General features: G+C 40.5%; 1 protein-coding gene across 1 annotated transcript in view; it reads left to right on the top strand.

Moving 5' to 3' along the window:
* Positions 1–21,184, top strand: part of SLC7A11 (solute carrier family 7 member 11) — a 446,067-nt gene that overhangs the window by 363,994 nt on the left and 60,889 nt on the right. Inside the window, exons 10-11 of the mRNA XM_082243483.1 lie at positions 9,040–9,189; positions 13,336–13,513. Of these exons, the coding sequence (XP_082099609.1) occupies positions 9,040–9,189; positions 13,336–13,513 (328 nt within the window). The remainder of the gene's footprint in view (positions 1–9,039; positions 9,190–13,335; positions 13,514–21,184) is intronic.

The following is a 21,184-nucleotide window of genomic DNA, read 5'->3' as shown; positions in this document are numbered from 1 at the left end:
ACTTTCTGGTAAGCAGAAAAGGAGGGTGCTACATATTGAAACAAATATTACCCTTTTTAGCTATCATTTAAGAGCTAGCTATGAGTAAGGATCAATATTTGGTTACATCTCTTCAATATCTCATGTGTTCTATTTATGGAAGTCATTTAGAACCTGAAGACATATTTCCACTTCTACTGCATAGTGCAGGTAAGTAAATAAAAAGGGAAGGAATGTCTGAAGTTGCTGGATTATTCTTTAATGGAGCAGGAAGTTATGCTTACTGTGCTGTAACCCCCATATGTTTTGTGTGTATATATATATATATATATATATATATATATGCAGTACATAAATTAAGAGAATAGGTTATGTACTCCTATATGTAAGTCATGCGGAAAATATTATTTGCTAAACTGTAAACTGCTTTCTGATGGATTGGTAGGGGTTTCTACATATCAGTTCCATTGTCATCATGTTCCTAAAAAAAGGCTAAATATACGACATTTGAAAGGATTACTGAGACTGTATTTCCAGAATGTGCTCACTATTATTTTTGAGGTCATATTTGAACTTTTGCTTTCCGCTCCTCCTGATCCTCTGATGTTGAACAGAAATGGACACATTCTGGGGAATTCATAAACAGTGTAGTAGGTACGCCTTAGAATCCCCTCACTCCTCCGCACAACAAATGCTAGTTTAGGTGACAGATTCATGTACAGGTACATGAAGAATGAGTACAGGTATATGAATATCTTTCATACACGGATGTACACACCATGGAAACACCTTCCTCAGTGCATGTTCATCCCCTTTCTAGCTAGATGCTGACAGCTCTGCAGCTGATAATGTCATAGAATAATAGCCATGATTCATCCCCTTTTAGCTGCAGAATGACACCCGAAAGTAAGCAAAGGTGTGGGGATGTTGGGCATACTGGCCATGGAATTTTGCAGTAGGAGAGACTAGTTCCACATCAGTCCTCTTTACTTTTGATTGAAAGCATACAGCAGTGGGTGGGTGTAGAGTTGGGTGAGTGGAGCCTGATGGGGAACTTTTAGGCTAGTGACCCATCAGGTCCACCTCCCGTGTGACTCAGCATTGCTTAAATATGGGGGTAATGACATCAGCCAGTCTTCCCAGCCCCTTTTTTTCTACTCTTTGTTTCAGTTGGGAAATCTTCCTGGTGGCAGCTGAATGTGGTTGAGGATTAATCATTGGTAGCCCCTGGTGTCCTAGCTACCATGAGTCCTGTGTGGGAAGCTGTCACTTTTCTGACAGGAAAAACGATTGCCTGTTTCCTAATACGTGAACTGGTAGTAATTATTTTAGAATCTGTGGCCACCAAAGTGCGTCCAGCAGTGATCACCACAAGTAATTAATGGCTGGGCGGTCAACCACACATAGCTGGGCACACCATTGACCTGTCATTGTACAGGCTCAGCAGTCACTGCTAGATACTCACAGGTGGCAGAAACAGCTGCAGGAATTCGCAGATTCCTGCCGCTATCATTTGCATCAGTGCAATTTACCTGTGCGAATGTAGCCTAAGTTACATGGTTTGTCAGGATAAAAAAATGAAACTTACAGTAGCAATAAAGTTCATGTTAATCAATTTAGTAGACTCCCAGAGACCTTAACCAAGAGTATGTGAGTGGAAGTGGGATAATATTACATTCTGACAGGTCATTGCCTGTATTAGCGTTCACTAGCAGAATGCAATATTTTCCTTTATGGATCAGCCAGTAAAAACTAGTGTTTGGTTTTTGCTACTACACCAGTATACCCACATAGTTACATTTTTAGTTATGATGAAAAATTACATGTTTAGACACAGACATACACACCTAGCAGATCTAAAAGTAGGAAAAACCCATATAAAGCAAGGTCTAGTCTTAAAATGTCCTTCTTGATTACTAGTGGTTGTAACGGAACCGCAACCCACACTGTACTTGTGGACTTCCATCAGTATACGGCTTCCTCCTAGTCGTGAACATAGATACCAGATTTTCCCACCCGCCCCATACAAAGCTAGCCGACAACTTAGCTTGTACTGGAATCTACTCCTTTATTGAACAGTTTCACACTCAATTTATACACACATGAGCACATCCCCCTCCTGACCAAATTACCCCACCAGGTCAGCAGTTGCCTGATTATATTATCATATGCAGATTAAATTGTATACAGAAATATAATTAACATATTTAATGAAGAACCAACACAAACAGTATACCATTTCCACTCAGCAACTAACAGATGACAATGTTTCAATCAACCTGAGCCAATTAACTAGCAGATGGCCGTTCTCGAGCTCCTGAAATACAATACACATTACCTCAATACACAAACAATAGGGAGAGCCTGTCTGACATTGATTATCTCATGTGACATGTGATTAGCTCTTTCAATGAACATGTTTAGAATCAAACAGGAATAGTCCTCACATATTTCTCGAGATACATGGCTGACAAATATTACTGTCCAACGTGAAGAAATCCAAACCATATTCCCAGTGTCCATTAAGTATCTGTCTTTCACTCCCAGTGATGGTAAATACCGTCACCGTGGTAAATTGTACTCTGGCTTAGCATTTTACTTTTTTTTTTTTTTTAATTTTGCGCTATTAAGAACACAACCATTTTTTTTCAAATAATCTACAACATGTCCTAAAACCAGTTTTTGTAGAGGAGTTTCCTTATATGCACAAGCCCTACAGTTTGCCAATGTATAGTTTATTCTCCTTTCCTTCATTTACATGTAGTGCCATCTTGTAGTTTACTGGAGGCCTTAAAGTGAATCATTTCCAGTAAATAGTTATTATTTAATTTCCAACTGTTAGTGATGCCTATAAGTATATACTGTAAATGTTTTACTTTAATATGAATAAAAAGACTTCCATTAAAGATTAGTTGGAAGTGGTGCTTTCCTCAGTGTACTGCTATATACTCTACATAAAATATTATATAGCCAAGTAAAATAATAATTTTAGCCTTAACTATTTTGTTTTACAGCATGAGATATTTAGAATTTTTACAGTAGTGTTTGAATTAAAAGATTTTACTCTTAATTAAAAAACAGGTACAACAGTTTTTGGAGCCCACTGAAGCATCACAGAGTGCAAAATAATGCTATTACCCCTCCCCAGATCCATCAGAGCATGAGGCATAACTAATGAAAGCTACACCAGCTGGAGCGTTAACCATATCCTGTTGCTAGCTGCTAGTTACAACAAATTGATGTGAATGCACATCAATCTTTCAGCTAAATGAAATGTAATGTATATCTAAAAACAGCAATGTGTCGGGCAACACTTCACATTATATTTAGATTGTCCTAAGCATTTATATGTGTCACACTGGCTGCTTCATCAGTGACTTATTTTATTACATCATTTTCAACTTCCCTTTGAGTGTTATGGTGTATTTAATGGTTATAGATCATATAATGATGATCATTAAAAAGCACACACTTTGAGTTAGGTACGAGCATTGGGAATAACTAAGAAATGTAAACTAGCCCCACATAGGCCAGTCTTACATCTAGGAGATATCATTGAGTAACTAGATCAATGCCCATAGGGTCAGTTATCTTAGAAATATATGTCAATCATTCAAGAAAACACAAAGAAAGAAGCACACAAGGTCCTGATGGTGTAGTACCTAAAACACAATTTATTAATAAAAAAAAAGAACAGAATTCAAGATATTGCACTCACAAGCAGGAATGTCAAGAGAGAGCACAGACCCAGGCTAGGGAGAGTCCAATCCTCAGTGTTCCAGCTCTGGCTGGGGGATGAGTCAGTGTTCCTCAGCTGTCAGAAGTGAGAGCAGCACGAGAAATCAGAGCCACCCATCTAGGGAAGAGATCCCAAGCTCAATCTGAAGCTGTCATACTTCGGAAGGACCTCCCTCTTAGGAAGGGGAGGTCCTTCCCTAGTCATTGTAAGTTAGCAAACAGAATACAGAGCAGAGACAGGAATTCTCTCAAATCAATACTGAAATCCATTCTTTGTTTATTTTTTTTTTGTTACATATAAATTCAGAAGCTTTATGAGTGGTGCAATTTATTTAAGCATTTTCAGTATAAATATACAACTTTGATACTATGCTTTTCAACCATAGAAATCAACCTCTCTCATGAAGCCATGTGCAGCATTTTGCATTTTATACAGTTTATATTTTTTCCCTTTGGTTTGGTTGACAGGCATACAAGTGATATAATATTATTTTTTTCTAGATTTTGCTTGACAATGAGAATACCTTGCATGCAGAATTTACTTTGACAGGAAGACTACAGTTCAATTTTTCAGTCATTTGATTACCAATGTGATGTAAAGAATAGATGCCTTAGCCACTTGCCGACTGCCGCACGACTATTTACGTCGGCAGTCAGCCCCTCACAGGCAGAGCGACGTAGGGCTACGTCGCTAGCCTGTGAGGGTCTAGGGAGCTAGCGTGCGCCGCTGGAGGCGCGCTCCCGCGCAGTCACGGACCCCCCCCGCGCGTGTGACCAGCGGACCCGATGTCCGCCGGTCACTCAGCGATCGTCGGTGCAGAAGGAGAAAGGCAGGCGGCTGATGTAAACAAGCCGCCTGTCAGTCTCCCCTGTGTAGGAATAGTGATTATACGGTTCTACTATGTAGGACCGTTAATCACTGTTCCTACACCTCAAGCCACAGCCAATCACAGTTAGAATCACGCCCCTAGGGACACACATAACCCCTCCCTCTCAAAAAAAGTTAACCCCTTCACTGCCAGTGTAATTTTACAGTAACAGTGCGTATGTATAGCACTGATTACTGTAGAAATGTCACTGGTAACCCCAAAAGTGTCAAAAATGTCAGTCAAGGGTCCGATCTGTCCGCCGCAATGTCGCAGTACCGCAAAAAAAAATCAGTTAGAAGTCTGAAGGCAAACCGCTTCTGATATGCTTTCTTTTGAGAAAAAAATGTACATACATTTTATTTGAAAAACAAAGTGTGTACTGTATATGAACAGAAAGAAAGTATATAAAGCTATCTGGACAGCAGTTAAACATGCCATACATTTTTCTCCCTCTGCTAAAGGTCCTTTTTTCATTTTTTCCTAACCTTGTTTTTGATGGTCTTTCAGCTGCTGAGGTTAGAAGGAGGGGTCCACTGACACTAAAGTGGGTGGGAAAATGTGCAACTGATAAAGCAAGGTTTTGAAGAGCGGATGTTGGCGAGCAATAGCTTCTGCTCATGGCCTCTACCTACAAACATAACAACTCCCTAGAACTGCAGAGAGGGAGGTAAAGAAGCTGGTTACTATGCTGGAAAAAAGCAGGCAGCGAGAACTGATTCATACAATTAAGCTGGATACACACTATACAATTTTCTTTAGATTTTTTCCTTTAGATTTAACAAAACCATATAATATAAGGTCAAACCTAAACACTTTTAATTTGTATGCAATCAGGCAGGCTCTTGCACTACATAGTTGAAGGTAAATCTAAAGGAAATCGAACAACAAAAGTTGTATATTGTGTATCCAGTTTTAGAAATGGTGATAGGGCCAGCCAGGAATTACACTTTTTGGCAGTGGAGAAATAACTATGGATACAATGAAGAATATTGTGCTGATTAAAGGTAATTTTATTCTGCATGGAGTTCACCTTTAACAAACTTTTATAAAGTAAAGTAAAATATATAGAGTAATTGTTTTACATTTGTGACATACATTTTTAAATATTCAGTAAAATAAAAAGATAATCAAATTTGTTTTTATATATACACAGTATCTCAGAAAAGTGAGTACACCGCTCACATTTTTGTAAATATTTTATTATACCTTTTCTTGTGACAACACTGAAGAAATTACACTTTGCTACAATGTAAAGTATCGAATGTACAGCTTGTATAACAGTGTAAGTTTTCTGTTACCTCAAAATAACTCAACACACAGCCATTAATGTCTAAACCACTGGAAACAAAAGTGAGTACACCCCTAAGTGAAAATGTCCAAATTTGGCCCAATTAGCCATTTTCCCTCATGTGACTTGTTAGTGTTACAAGGTCTCAGGTGGGAATGGGGAATAGGCAAGTTATACTTGGTGTTGTTGCTCTTGCTCTCTCATACTGGTCACTGGAAGCTCAACATGGCACCTCGTGGCAAAGAACTCTCTGAGGATCTGAAAAAAAGAATGGTTGCTCTATATAAATATGGCCTAGGCTATAAGATAATTGCCAAGACCCTGAAACTGAGCTGCAGCATGGTGGCCAAGACCATACAGTGGTTAACCGGGGCAGGTTCCTCTCAGAACAGGCCTCGCCATGGTCCACCAAAGGAGTCGAGTGCATGTGCTCAGCGTCATATCCAGGGGTTGTCTTTGGGAAATAGAGTGCTGCCAGCATTGCTGCAGAGGTTGAATCGGTTAGGGGTCAGCCTGTCAGTGCTCAGACGATACGCCGCACACTGCATCAAATTGGTCTGCAAGGCTGTCGTCCCAGAAAGAAGCCTCTTCTAAAGATGATGCACAAGAAATCCCGCAAACAGGTTGCTGAAGACAAGCAGACTAAGGACATGGATTACTGGAATCATGTCCTGTGGTCTGATGAGACCAAGATAAACTTATTTGGTTCAGATGGTGTCAAGCATCTGTGGCGGAAACCAGGTGAGGAGTACAAAGACAAGTGTGTCTTGCCTACAGTCAAGCATGGTGGTAGGCACTGGGGAGCTACAGTTCATTGGGGGAACCATGAATGCCAACATGCACTGTGACATTCTGAAGCAGAGCATGATCCCCTTCCTTCAGAGACTGGGCCGCAGGGCAGTATTCCAACATGATAATGACCCCAAACACACCTCCAAGATGACCACTGCCTTGCTAAAGTATTGGAGGGTAAAAGTAATTGACTGGCCAAGCATGTCTCCAGACCTAAACCTTATTGAGCATCTGTGGGGCACCCTCAAATAGGTGGAGGAGTGCAAGATCTCTAACATCCACCAGCTCCGTGATGTCGTCATGGAGGAGTGGAAGATGACTCCAGTGGCAACCCGCGAAGCTCTGGTGAATTCTATGCCCAAGAGGGATAAGGCAGTGCTGGAAAATAATGGTGGCCACACAAAATATTGACACTTTCAGCCGAATTTGCACATTTTTACTTAGGGGTGCACTCACTTTTGTTGCCAGGGGTTTAGACATTAATGGCTGTGTGTGGAGTTATTTTGAGGGGACAGCAAATTTACACTGTTATCCAAGCTGTACACTCACTACTTTACATTGTAGCAAAGTGTAATTTCTTCAGTGTTGTCACATGAAAAGATATAATAAAATATTTACAGAAATGTGAGGGGTGTACTCACTTTTGTGAGATACTGTATACACTGAACAAAATTATAAACTCATCACTTTTGTTTTTCCCCCATTTTTCATGAGCTGACTTTAGAGATCTAAGACTTTCTCTATGTAGACAAAAGGCCTATTTCTTCTCAATATTGTTAACAAATCTGGCTAAATCTGTGTTAGTGAGCACTTCTCCTTTGCCGAGATAATCCATCAACCTCACAGGTGTGACATATCAAGATGCTGATTAGACAGCATGATTATTGTACAGTTTTACCTTAGCCACAATAAAGGCCACTCTAAAATGTGTAGTTTTACTGTATTGGAGGGGGTACGGGGAGTCCAAAAACCAGTTGGTATCTGGTGTGACTACCATTTGCCTAACGCAGTGATTGTTGATTGTGGCCTGTGGAATGTTGGTCCACTCCTCTTCAATGGCTGTGTGAAGTTGCTGGATATTGGTCAAACCTGAAACAAGCTGTCATATACACCAATCCAGAGCATTCCAAACATGCTCAATGAGTGACATGTCTGGTGAGTATGCTGGCCATGCAAGAACTGGGATGTTTTCAGCTTCCAGGAATTGTGTACAGATCCTTGCAACATGGGGCTGTGCATTATCATGCTGCAACATGAGGTAATGGTCGTGGATGAATGGCACAACAATGGGCCACAGGATCTCACAGGATCTCGTCACGGTATCTCTGTGCATTCAAAATGCCATCAATAAAATGCACCTGTGTTCCTTGTCCATAACATATGCTTGCCCATACCATAACCCCACCCCCACCATTTGCCACTCGATTCACAATGTTGACATCAGCAAACCGCTCACCCACACAATGCAATACACGCTGTCTGCCATCTGCCCTGTGCAGTGAAAACCGGGATTCATCCATGAAGAGAACACCTCCCCAAAGTGCCAGACGCCATCGAATGTGAAAATTTGCCCACGCAAGTCGGTTACGACGAGGAACTGCAGTCAGGTGAGTCAGGACGAGCATGCAGATGAGCTTCCCTGAGACGGTTTCTGACAGTTTGTGCAGAAAGTCTTTGGTTTTGAAAACCAATTGTTGCAGCAGCTGTCTGGGTGGCTGGTCTCAGACGATCTTGGGAGGTGAAGATGCTGGACGTGGAGGTCCTGGGATGGTGTGGTTACACGTGGTCTGCGGTTTTGAGGTCGGTTGGATGTATTGCCAAATTCTTTGAAATGCCTTTTGAGAAGGCTTATGGTAGAGAAATGAACAGTCCTGCAGTCAGCATGTTAATCCCACACTCCCTCAAAACTTGCGACATCTGTGGCATTGTGCTGTGTGGTAAAACTGCACATTTTAGAGTAGCCTTTTATTGTGGCCAGCCTAAGGCACACCTGTGCAATAATCATGCTGTCTAATCAGCATCTTGATATGCCACACCTGGGAGGTGGATGGATTATCTTGGCAAAGAAGAGAGCTCACTAACACAGATTTAGACAGATTTGTGAACAATATTTGAGAGAAAAAGGCCTTTTCTGTAAAGTCTTAGATCCTTGAGTTTAGCTCATTAAAAATGGGGGCAAAAACAAAAGTGTTGCGTTTATAATTTTGTTCAGTGTGTGTGTGTATGTGTATATATATATATATATATATATATATATATATATATATATCTCACCTACAACTCTTCTTATTAGGTATGTCTCTAACTGTTGTATTCACTTACTGATTTGAAGACTGATTCCATAATATAAAAAAAAAACCTTCTATTTTGCAGCATCCTCTAACAATGGTAATGCTTTTCACTGGGGATATCTACAGCCTTTTGAATTTCCTGAGCTTTGCTCGAAGCTTTTTTCTTGGCCTAGCTGTTGTTGGACTCATTTATCTGCGATACAAACGACCTGAGATGCATCGCCCTTTCAAGGTAGACTCACCTCTGTCTCTGTCTGACATTAATCTTTATACGCTACGTTGAACCTCTCAGTGTCACAGGAGATTGAAGGAGATTGTGTATTACCAACTTATATGTGGTCTCTCATATAAGCAACTGTAGTGGACAACAACTTCTATGAAATGGCTTGAATTGTCTTGGTTAGAGTTTGGCATGCATGTTATTTTGTATCTTACACAACTCTGATTTAGACAGAGAAACTTTAAGTTTCTGCTCTTTGTAAGTAGAAAGAAATGGCTCACATTTATGAATATTTTATTTTTTAATGATTTACAGCCTTTGCGGGCCATAAATGTTCTAGCACAAGATGGTTGAAACTTCTGTATTAGCATATTCTCATCCAAGCTTTAGTCACAGTACGTCAGTGGTTCAAAACCTGTGTTTGAATGATGATACCCTAAGCTAATATTTCAAAGCATGGCAAGTTGGTTTACTAGAAACCATGATTATTTATGCTAGAAATATTTTGAATTATATTATACAGTTTTACCTTCAAACCCCATTTTGCTGTACATTATTTTATGGGATATCCATAACCATACTATTCTGCTTCTTAAGAACCTGTGATATGTATATATAAGTATATAAGTCTGAAATCTCAGCAGACTATCTATCTATCTATCTATCTATCTATCTATCTATCTATCTATCTATCTATCTATCTATCTATCTATCTATCTATCTATCTATCTATCTATCTATCTATCTATCTATCTATCTATCTATCTATCTATCTATCTATCTATCTATCTATCTATCTATCTATCTATCTATCTATCTATCTATCTATCTATCTTCCTAAAATCACATGCAATGTTGTGTGACAACATTGGTATTTGATAGCCTCTTTAAAGCTTAACTCCAGCTTTTGATATACTTTACATAGCTTGGCCCAAACAAACAGTGTCCCACACTATCATGTGAGCCCGCTGGATGTGCGGTATAAACTATACTGCTCAAAAAAATTAAAGGAACACTTTGAAAACATATCAGATCTCAATGGGGGAAAATATCATGCTGGATATCTATACTGATTTGGACTGGGTAATGTGTTAGGAATAAAAGGATGCCACATCATTTGATGGAAATTAAAACAATCAACCTACAGAGGGCTGAACTCAAAGACACCCCCAAAATCAAAGTGAAAAAATGATGCAGCAGGCTAGTCCATTTTGCTTCAATGTCATTGTAGCAACTCAAAATTGTACTCAGCAGTTTTTATTGCCCCCAAGTGCTTGTATGCATACCTGACAATATTGAGGCATGCTCCTAATGAGACGATGGATGATGTCTTGGGGTGTTTCCTCCCAGATCTGGACCAGGACATCACTGAGCTCCTGAAGAGACTAAGGTGGAACCTGGTGGCATCAGATGGACCAAAACATGATGTCCCAGAGGTGTTCAATTTGATATATGTCAGGCGATTGTGGGTGCCATTCAATGGTTCCTTCATCCTGCAGGAACTGGCTTCATAATCTTGCCACATGATGGCGAGTATTGTCATGCACCAGGAGAAACCCAGGACCCACTGCACCAGCATAGGGTCTGACAATAGGTCCAAGGATTTCATCCTGATACCTAATGGCAGTCAGGGTGCCATTGTCTTGCCAGTAGAGGTCTGTGCATCCCTCTATGGATATTCCTCCCCAGACCATCACTGACCCACCACCAAACTGGTCATGCTGAATGATGTTACAGGCAGCATAACATTCTCCATGGCTTCTCCAGACACTTTCATGTCTTTCACATGTGATCAGGGTGAATCTGCTGTCATCTGTGAAAATCACAGTGCGCCAATGGCAGACCTGCCAATTCCGGGGTTCAATGGCAAATGCCAATCGAGCTCCACGGTGCCTTACAGTGAGCACAGGGCCCACTAGAGGGTATCGGCCCTCAGGCCACCCTCATAAAGTCTGTTTCTGATTGTTTGGTCAGGGATATTCACACCAGTGGCCTGCTGAAGGTCATTTTGTAGGGCTCTGGCAGTGCTCATCCAGTTTCTCCTTGCACAAAGGAGCAAATACCGGTCCTGCTGATGGGTTTAGGACCTTCTACAACCCTGTCCAGTAGAGTAACTGACTGTCTTCTGGATTATCCTGCATGCTCTTGAGACTGTCCTGGGAGACACAGCAAACCTTCTGGCAATGGCACGCAATGATGTGCCATCCTGGAGGAGTTGGACTGCCTGTGCAACCTCTATAGGGTTCAGGTATCGCCTCATGCTACTAGTAGTGACACTGACCCTAGCCAAATGCAAAACTAGTGAAAAACAGTCATAAAAGAGGAGTAGGGAAAAAAATGTCAGTGGCCTCCACCTGTAAAACCATCCCTGTTTGGGGGTTGTCTCATTGTTGCCCATCTAGTGCACCTGTTGTTAATTTCATTAACACCAAAGCAGCTGAAACTGATTAAAAACCCCATCTGCTACTTAACTGAGCAGATCAATATCCCAGGAGTTTAACTCACTTAATGCTATACTCTGATTAAAAAGTGTAACTTTAATTTTTTTGAGCAATGTATATGCAGCTAAGGCTTGATACAGCATATGATAGAGAAAATATACAATCTGCGCTATGGATCAAATACTCTGTTGTATAAATAATTGGATGTGTGTGGGATGTAGGGCCTAATTACATACTACAGGAATGCACCCTGTTGAAAGGGGTAGGATCTCTGGTGAGTGCAATACCAGGTAGGGGGCACGAGTGGGGACACTGAGACTCACTGCATGCTGAGACACTGTTTTTTTCTATTGTTTTGAGTCACATTAATGTCACTTCATGGGTGGCACTATAAGGACCAGCAAGCCTAGCAACAATTTTAAGGCAACCACACTTTGGAATGGGATTTTTATGGACACATATATTATCTGGATGAATAGTTGATAATATTTTGGACATTCAGCACCAGCACTTTGTTGCATTTTTTGCACGTTGTTTTTGTTTTTTGTTTTTGCGATTGTTTGCACTGAATTGTGATAATTTGCACATGATTATTTTCACTGAATTGTGATAGTTTGCACATTATTATAAGGATCTGTATTATCATTACATGATTCCTGTATAACATTAATTTACACTTTTACAGCATCCAACAGTCACTAAGTATGTTTGAGATTTGTCACTATAACTACTAGTACACTCACGGTATTTGTAACTAGTACAACAAATAAAGGTAACACTTAGGGCAGGGCTAGATACAGCATACTGCACTATTTTCCGGATCGGAGCCGAGACTTCCTGTCTCATACCAGGAACACAGTAGAGTCTACCTGATCGGAGCTCAGCTATTTAGGTGATTGGCTGAGTCAGAGAGGCAAGCTGATGATGTCATAACCTCTGACTCAGACAATCAGAGAAAGCTTCATTGCTAGAATACAGTACTTTCTCTGAATGGCTGATCACCGATCAGGTAGACTCTATCGCGTTACGGGTAATAGGAGCCTGTCCCAGGTAATTTACATTGTGTCTGGAAGCGCCCGTCAATCGAGCTGCCCGTAAATGTTACACAGAAGTAGTGCAGCTGAATGGGAGAATTATTCCAACTGTGCTACTTTGGCCTTAAGTTTGAAATTCCCTTTTTAATTTCCTGTAATTCTCTCTATATTGAGTAGACCCTATAATCTGATGATAAGTAGGCGTAGATTAATTATGTGGAGTGGGCAGAGCTTCAGGGAAGTAGGTGTGGTAAGTAACTGATAGCTGTGCTGCAAAGTGTCCCTGGAAATTTTTTTCAAATGTTGGCAACTGTGCACCTTCATCATAAAAACAAACAACTCCCACCCTGATAATCCTTCACAGTACAGTAAAAATGCACACTCACCACAAGGATATTCTGTCTAGATATAGAACAGCAATAAATACATTTTACATAATATCAATCCAGGTCTCTCTCTTCTCAGGTGGTCTGGTCCAACCAAACTCCTCCACTTCCACCAAGGGTCAGTGTACAGTATATATACACATCCACAAAGAATCGCCAACCATTAGAAAAAAAATTATACAGGTCATGCACCCTTAAAACACATCAACAGTCTCTGTAATCTTGCCTTTCCTAATGACTCCAATATCTTTTGGCGAGATAATGTTTTTTTATTAACATCAATGTTCTTTATTTCAGGTTCCCATTTTTATTCCAGCATTGTTTTCCTTCACCTCCATGTTAATGGTTGCTCTGTCATTATATTCAGACCCTATAAACACTGGGATTGGATTTGCAATTACTCTGACAGGAGTGCCAGCTTACTACCTCTTTGTCATCTGGGATAACAAACCAAAATGGTTCAGGAGATTTTCAGGTAAGGTACAAATAAAATGTTGTACTATAAAGTAATATCAGTAGGATTAAAATAACCACGTGACCAGATTATAAATATTAAAATATTGACATATTCCTAATAAGATTTCAAAACATTTTAAGAAAGGCCTCATTTACCTCTGTAGCTACAGGCAATTAATCTTCAAAATTCACAACAGAGGCACTGAAATCTTCTTTTACTTTCTATTGCACCAGAATCTTGGATGGATGCAAACCCTCTAATGTGATGAAAAAGCTGCTAGCTGCTGCCAGTAAGCTTCTAGAAATCAACTGAAACCTGGCTTTTGAGTTTGTTATATATCTGAACTACTTCTTAGTATAAGCAAATATATACAGTAAGGGTCCTTTCACACAGGCTTTCCACATGGCAGACTCCTTTTTGCTTGGCGGGGATCAATCCATCGATCCCCGCTGTGCAGGCGGATGACAGGTCCGTCTCTGCTTACTTTGTAGAGACAGACCTGTCAGATCCCCGCTCTCCTCATTGGGAGATCGGGTGAAAAAAGACCACCTGTACTGTATTATTTGTATTAAATACCTTTATATATATATATATATATATATATATATATATATATACCTGTGGTGGGTGGCTTGCTGGCACCCTGTGGTGGATGGCTGGCTGGCACCCTGTGGTAGGTGGCTGGCTAGCACAGGGGCTGTGGGTGGCTGGCTGGTACTGGGCCTCCTAGCAGCTGGCTGGCTAGTACAGGGGCTGTGGCTGGCGGGTACAGAGCCTGTGGTGGGTGGCTGGCTGGCTGGCACCCTGTGGTGAGTGGCTGGCTGTCTGGCACCCTGTGGTGGGTGGCTGGCTGGCACTCTATGGTGGGTGGCTGGCAAAGGGGCTGTTGGTGGCTGGCTGGTACAGGGCCTGTGGGTGGCTGGCTGGTACAGTGCCTGTGGCTGGCAGGTACAGGGCCTGTGGGTGGCTGGCTGGCTGGCTCGCTGGTACAGTGCCTGTGGCTGGCTGGCTGGTACAGGGCCTGTGGATGTGGGTGGCTGGCTTGCTGGCACCGGGCTGCTGTGGGTGGGTGTTTGGCTGTGGTACACTCCCACAAGACTAGTCCTGACTCCAGACGAGGCTGTCCAAGGCGAGGGAGGCGGCCTAAGAAGGCAGAATGACTTCACAAAAATATCGGCAATATCGGCCAGTTCCGGGGGCCGATACCGATATATCGGGGAAGGTGCATATCGGCCCCCGATATATCGGCCTTGCCGTTAATCGGTCTATCCCTAGTATATAGCAACTTAACATTTCTTAGATGTGATGGTTGCATTTGTTTTCTTCTTTAGGCTTTTTTTTTTTTTCATCCAATGATCCAGACAGTAAGTATGTTATTTTTCAAGAGAACAAACTCTCCAGCAGAATGTATTAGTTACAGTGACTAGAAAAAACATTTAACACTAGCATGGATGCTTACGATGATCAGCCTTTATCTATTTATGTAAAATCTTTATCCCAAATGGAAAAAAAAACAGTTTCTATAACTGCTTATAAACTATTCGCTGGAGTTTGGCTTTAATGTGTTAGGATACATAAATCTGCTGCTCCCCCAAAACTGACAATGCTGCTGTCCAAAGGTGTCCCCTGTGCTCCTTCGTCCAAATTGGAGGCACTCTAATAAGGGAGGTGTGTTATTAGCCGGCTCACCAGGTGAAAACAGAAGGAAAAAAGCCGTAAAAAAAAGGAAAAGTAATGCAGCCACCACATCTAACGATTAGTAAGCTACACTATATTACAATTTTGTTTTTAGTTAAATACTTATTTAAAGGTTAGAGCTACAATCCTGCATCAAGTATATCTTAATAAAGTGAAATCCAGTGTAAATCCTTATCTAAGGCTTAATAAGGTAATATTTAAATGGTTGTGCAGACATAGATATTAGGTTCATTTACAAATCCGCATGAATCTTCTAAATCAATACATGAAGCTGAACGTATGACCAAAGAGGTCTCATTTTGTTATCAGCAGCATAATTACAGGGTAACAGGGAAAGTGGCAAATCTGCAATGCAAAGCATGCTATCAGATACATGTGATACATGTGGTAATCCTTAAATGAGTTGACCAGATGCCGAAGACATGTAAACTAATACGTTTTACATTTTACTAAGTGCTCCCACTTAAAATATGCCCCCAATGTATTTTAACTCCTTTTCTACAACAAGAGCTGCCATACTTGATTGACACAAAGGAAATGTTACACACAAGATTGTGCCTGTACATAAACATTATTTTTGTGTTTCTTTAGAGATTATGAGCAAAAGTCTTAGCAGCCATAGGTTTGGTCAGCGGTCAGTAAAATGCATATTTGTGATTTATTGAGTGTGTGAACGTGTCTTTTTGCTATTTATATATGGTGATGCCTTGAAATGACAATAATTGTGGCATAAAATAGTGCATTGATCCTATCGATCCGGAATTCACATACACATGTGTGTTAAAGGCTAACACACTTTCCATAAAGGAAATGCTCTTATTAATGCAGCAACAACAACAGGGCTTTATTAGTATAGGGCAGGGATCCTCAAACTACGGCCCTCCAGCTGTTGCGGAACTACACATCCCATGAGGCATTGTAAAACTCTGATATTCACAGCCATGACTAGACATGATGGGAATTGCAGTTCCTGAACAACTGGAGGGCCATAGTTTGAAGACCCCTGGTATAAGGTGACCAGACGTCCCCGGTTTCCAGGGACAGTCCCCAGATTGAGGACACTGTCTCCGGTCCAAGTCTGTCCCCGGGTTTTGTCCCCGGATTCAGGGCTGGATTAATATAGACAGGGCATCCCATGCTGGCTGAGAAACAGCCTGGTGGTTCATATTCAGATGCCCCCTGCTGGACGATCTCTCTGCCACTACTGCTGCTGTTCAGTGGAGAAGAGGCAGAGCCAAAAATTGACTGTGTGGAGGCTGAGAACGGGAGATGAGCAGATGGGGGGGGGGTCTGTTTGTACACAGGTGAGAGCAGTGCGGGAGCAGGGGTCAGAGCTGATGCAGCTGCATGGAGAGAGTTTAGCTGTTGTGGGGGAAGGGCTAAGAGTTGGCTGCCAAGATAATCTGTGAGAAAAGGGTGCAGAGGTGAGCTTTGGATGTGGGGGCAGAAGTGTCCTCTGTGCAAAGCAAACCTCTGAACCATGTATCCTATGCATAACACCCTCCTGTATATTATGTAGTCCTGTGCCCAGCACTCTGTGTATTGTGCAGTCCTGTGCCCAGCGCTCTGTGTATTATACAGTTGTGTGCCCAGTGCTCTGATAAACTGTTTTACCTGCTAATGGATTCACAATTTTGTAAACTCAGTCTTGTCATTGGAGTTGACCTAAAAAAAATATGCTATTCCCTTCATAAGGGAATTTTGCGTTAGCTTAGTGAATGAGGTGAAGCACTGCTGACTCTCATCATCCAATCATGTGCAAGCAAAAATATATATTTTTTTAATTTTTCTTGCATGTAATCAGGTATTCTTTGTGAAGTGAATTTTCATCAAATACACTAAGCCAATGAAAAATTCCCTTGCAAAGCGAACAGCATAATTGCATCTAGTAAGTCAACCCCACTGAGTCAAAATTCACCTACTTGCTGATCAGACAGTAAAGCAATGGCTCATTGATGAGGTCCCCCTGTGCTTACTTTACAGTCTTGTGTCAGAGCATTCCTTGACAGCACATGTGCATGAAGCAGAGCTCTTAGTTCTGCTCTTCCTTTCCCCAGTCTAATGCCTCGTACACACGCAACGATTATCGGCCAACCGATCGGCCGTATTTTGTCCAGAGTTGTGTTTTGTTGGTTGGAATGTGCCTAGACTGCACACTAATTTTTTCGACCAACAAAAATCAACTTCAGAAGTGATGTCATGTGCTGGTTTACTTTCCGTGTGTTTTTTCTTCTCTGAGCATGGCCAGTCTTGCTCATCAGATTTTTGTCTGCCGAAATCTGTACTGACTGATGGAAAATCGGCCGTTGTGTTGACGGCCAACAAAAATTTTATAGCCTGCACACCAGATTTTTTTCGTGCGAAAAGTCGCAGTCGGTTGTCGAAAGCATCATACTAACAAGCCAAAAATCGGCCGATCGGACGTTGGGCGAAAATTCACGACCAACTATCGACGCGTGTGTATGGGGCATAAGTAACACCACACAAAGCTTTAGGTAGCTTATATCAATGTCAGTTAAAGTACAAATGGCATTTAAAATACATATAAGAACTTTATTAATGGATACATGCCTGCATCAGTTGGCGTTTTTCTGGCGGTCAATGTTTCCTCCAGTGAAGTGAATGAGTGCCGCATCACAGTTAAAAGTTGACATGAGTATACGTCACTTTAGGGACAGAGGAACAAAATATTTTGCTAAACAGTAAAGTGTTTCAAGCCATACAGAACTTAATAGTGGATGATGCATTTTATCATATTTATATCTGTAGACTTGGAATTTATTAATTGAATGGGCAAACTGTAGTTTGACCACCATGACTCCTTCATCTCCTAATGAAATCCATATGCAGCTGTGTTATACAACAATAACAGTATCAAATGGTTGATCTTGTAGAACCACACACTGTGTAGTCAAGCAAATTAGCTGTTCTGCGCAACAGTATTCAAAATAAATTAGTAATAAGCTGCATTTTTTTTTGTTTTATTAAAAATAAAAAGTATTGTCAGAAATACAAACTCCAGCTTGTTAGACCACTGTTATTTAGTTTCAAAAAGTAATAATATTTAAGTGAGCTTGTCTTTGGAGTGTCACATTTAGTGAAAAGTTTTGCTTAGCGCCTTTTTCTACTGTAATTTTATCGCTGTAAACATCATCACAAAGTATCATTAGATATGATTTTAACAACCACTGCAGTCCGCAGCAACACTTGGCAGCAGCTATTAGCTATAATTAAAACTCATCTAATTAAAATATGTTTTTCTAGCAAGCTGTTCATGTCATACAGGTCAGAATGCTATTGAACCCTCTCAGCAAGAGAGAATGGGGCACCTTAAAAGAACAGCTTGCATCTTTAAACACACTTATTGGCTATGTTATTTTTTATTTTATTTTTTTAGCTATTTATTACTCACAAAGCCACAGCCAAAACCTGTAGTGTTCCTCCATCCTCTGGTACATAACATTATGTTCTTTCTTATGACTCAAAAATAAATTCCAGCAAACACTCCTTATGTGGATAAGAACTAAACGTGTGCAAAGGCAGCATGTAGTTCTGTGCGTGTTTGCTGTATTATATACTTGTATATGTGTGTGGTTTATAAGTGCCTTTCATTCTTTGGTTCTTTGAAGTATATGTTCCCACAGACTTAAAACACTGATGTCTTTGGAGGTAAATACTAAAACAGAAAAATAGACTGCAAATTCAATGATGGCACACAATTGACCTGATCTGAGATGAAATATTGAATGCTGCCCTCCAAAAGTTTATAGAATGATGTAACTTGTAGTTTTCCTACAGTTAAAGGAGGATGAATTGCTACACGTTAATCTAAATCTCAGTTTATTTGCGTGAATGTATTCAATCAGAATTGTCCAGATTTGGCAGGATTTAAGAAATCACAAATCTTGATCAGCTGAACTGCTGAATTCTGAACTTTGCATTGATTTGACAGATCTACCTGCAAATATTCAGTTTAAAGGAGAAATTAGTAATTTTGTGATTTTTTTTTTTTTTTTTTTTTTTTTTTTTTTTTTAGATTCAGTCATCACTCTGCCATTGCTAGCTTGGGCATATTAAAGGATCATATATAACATGGCACATGTAAAGGATACTGCCCTTTCTTAGTGATACCAGCTCTTTTTTTTTTTAAGATTTTTTTGGGGTTTTGAAAGGTTTAACAAATGACATGCGGACACAGCCACATAACATATGAGATAATAAGAACATTTTAGTATAACAAGTGTATAACTATTGAGATTGGTAATACAGGAGTGTTTCTTTCTCAATGATTTAACCAGGAAAGGGGGAGGAAAGATAAAAGGAAGAAGAGGATGTAGATAGAGAGTAGAAGATTACATGGGATCAGTAAGGCTCGAGCAAGGTTAGAACATCAAGAGTCATCAGCAGGAATTAACTACTTCTGAGTGGTTAGGGGACATGTTTTGTTTTCAGTGTCTTGTAATGGTAAGTTTCGCCGAAATAAGAATTAGTTACTATGCCACGATATTTTACAGGAAATCTTTCTATATCAATATTGAGTAGGGCTAAGGCCGGATCTGCCGTGGTAATTATTCCCTTTATTTCTGAGATTATGCTAAACACCTTTCTCCAAAAATTACGAATGCTATTGCATGACCATAGCACATGCCTGAGAGACCCGGCAGAGTCACAACCTCGCCAACAAAGTGGAGAAGTCGTAGTGTATATTTTGGCCAGTCTCTATGGGGTAAGGTACCATCGTAAACTACTTCTGAGTGGTTAGGGGACATGTTTTGTTTTCAGTGTCTTGTAATGGTAAGTTTCGCCGAAATAAGAATTAGTTACTATGCCACGATATTTTACAGGAAATCTTTCTATATCAATATTGAGTAGGGCTAAGGCCGGATCTGCCGTGGTAATTATTCCCTTTATTTCTGAGATTATGCTAAACACCTTTCTCCAAAAATTACGAATGCTATTGCATGACCATAGCACATGCCTGAAAGACCCGGCAGAGTCACAACCTCGCCAACAAAGTGGAGAAGTCGTAGTGTATATTTTGGCCAGTCTCTATGGGGTAAGGTACCATCGTAAAGTTACTTTTAGGGCTAGTTCCCAATAGTTTTCACAGTGAGAGACAGATAGAGATTACTTTATGGCTTGAAGCCATTAAGCTTCAGAGAAGGATGTCTTAAGGTTCTCCCATTGTAGCATTTGTTTAGTTTTGGCAAACATCGTTTTCTCGGTTAGGGTATTGTAGAAGAGGGACATACCTTTTTTTCCAGTTTGGGTGCCCTAATAAGAATTGCCATATTTTCGGGTGTAGTGTGAGTTTAGGAGGAGGGGACGATTTGATAAAATGTAGTATACGGAAAAGGGTAAAGTGGGTCGGAGGAGGTAGGGAGAATGTATTGATAATTGCACTGGGAACTTGTAAGATGTTATCTTTCCAGAGATGTTTTAGAAGTTTAATACCCTGTTTCTCCATTTAGGTTACCTTGATATCAGGTATGATATGTTCTAGAGTATTTATTGGAAATTCTATGATCGGGGTTGATGAGATAGGGGGAAGGTTGATAATTTGTCTCCATGCATTTATAGATGCTACCGATGTTGGGAGGAGATTGACAAGTTTGAGGGGTTGTCATGCATCTGCATACAATAGGGAGCTAAGAGAATCTGTTTTAAGGATACTTTTCTCGATTTCTAGCCAAAGTGGTGCGTTAGAGGTTTCAAACCAGTATTTTAGTTGATCTAAGTGATCCCCTGTGAGATATTCTTGCAATCTACCATACCCGTTCCTCCAATTGTTTTATGCTTAATCAATGATAATTATGAACTCCCAAAGCCCTTTTTCCTTGCCATATAAATCTTCAGAGTTGCAATGTTAAGGAATGCATGTGAGTCTGTTTGACAGGTATAGACAAGGAACGGAAAAAGTATAGAATTTGGGGGAGGATCTGCATTTTATATGCTGCCAGTCTTCCTATCCATGACAGCTCTACTTTAGCT

Source organism: Pelophylax lessonae (assembly GCF_965119305.1).
Source record: "Pelophylax lessonae genome assembly, chromosome: 1".
Classification (NCBI taxonomy): Eukaryota; Metazoa; Chordata; class Amphibia; order Anura; family Ranidae; genus Pelophylax; species Pelophylax lessonae.
Note: the sequence above shows the minus strand (reverse complement) of the source record. Positions and strands in the feature narration are given on the sequence as shown.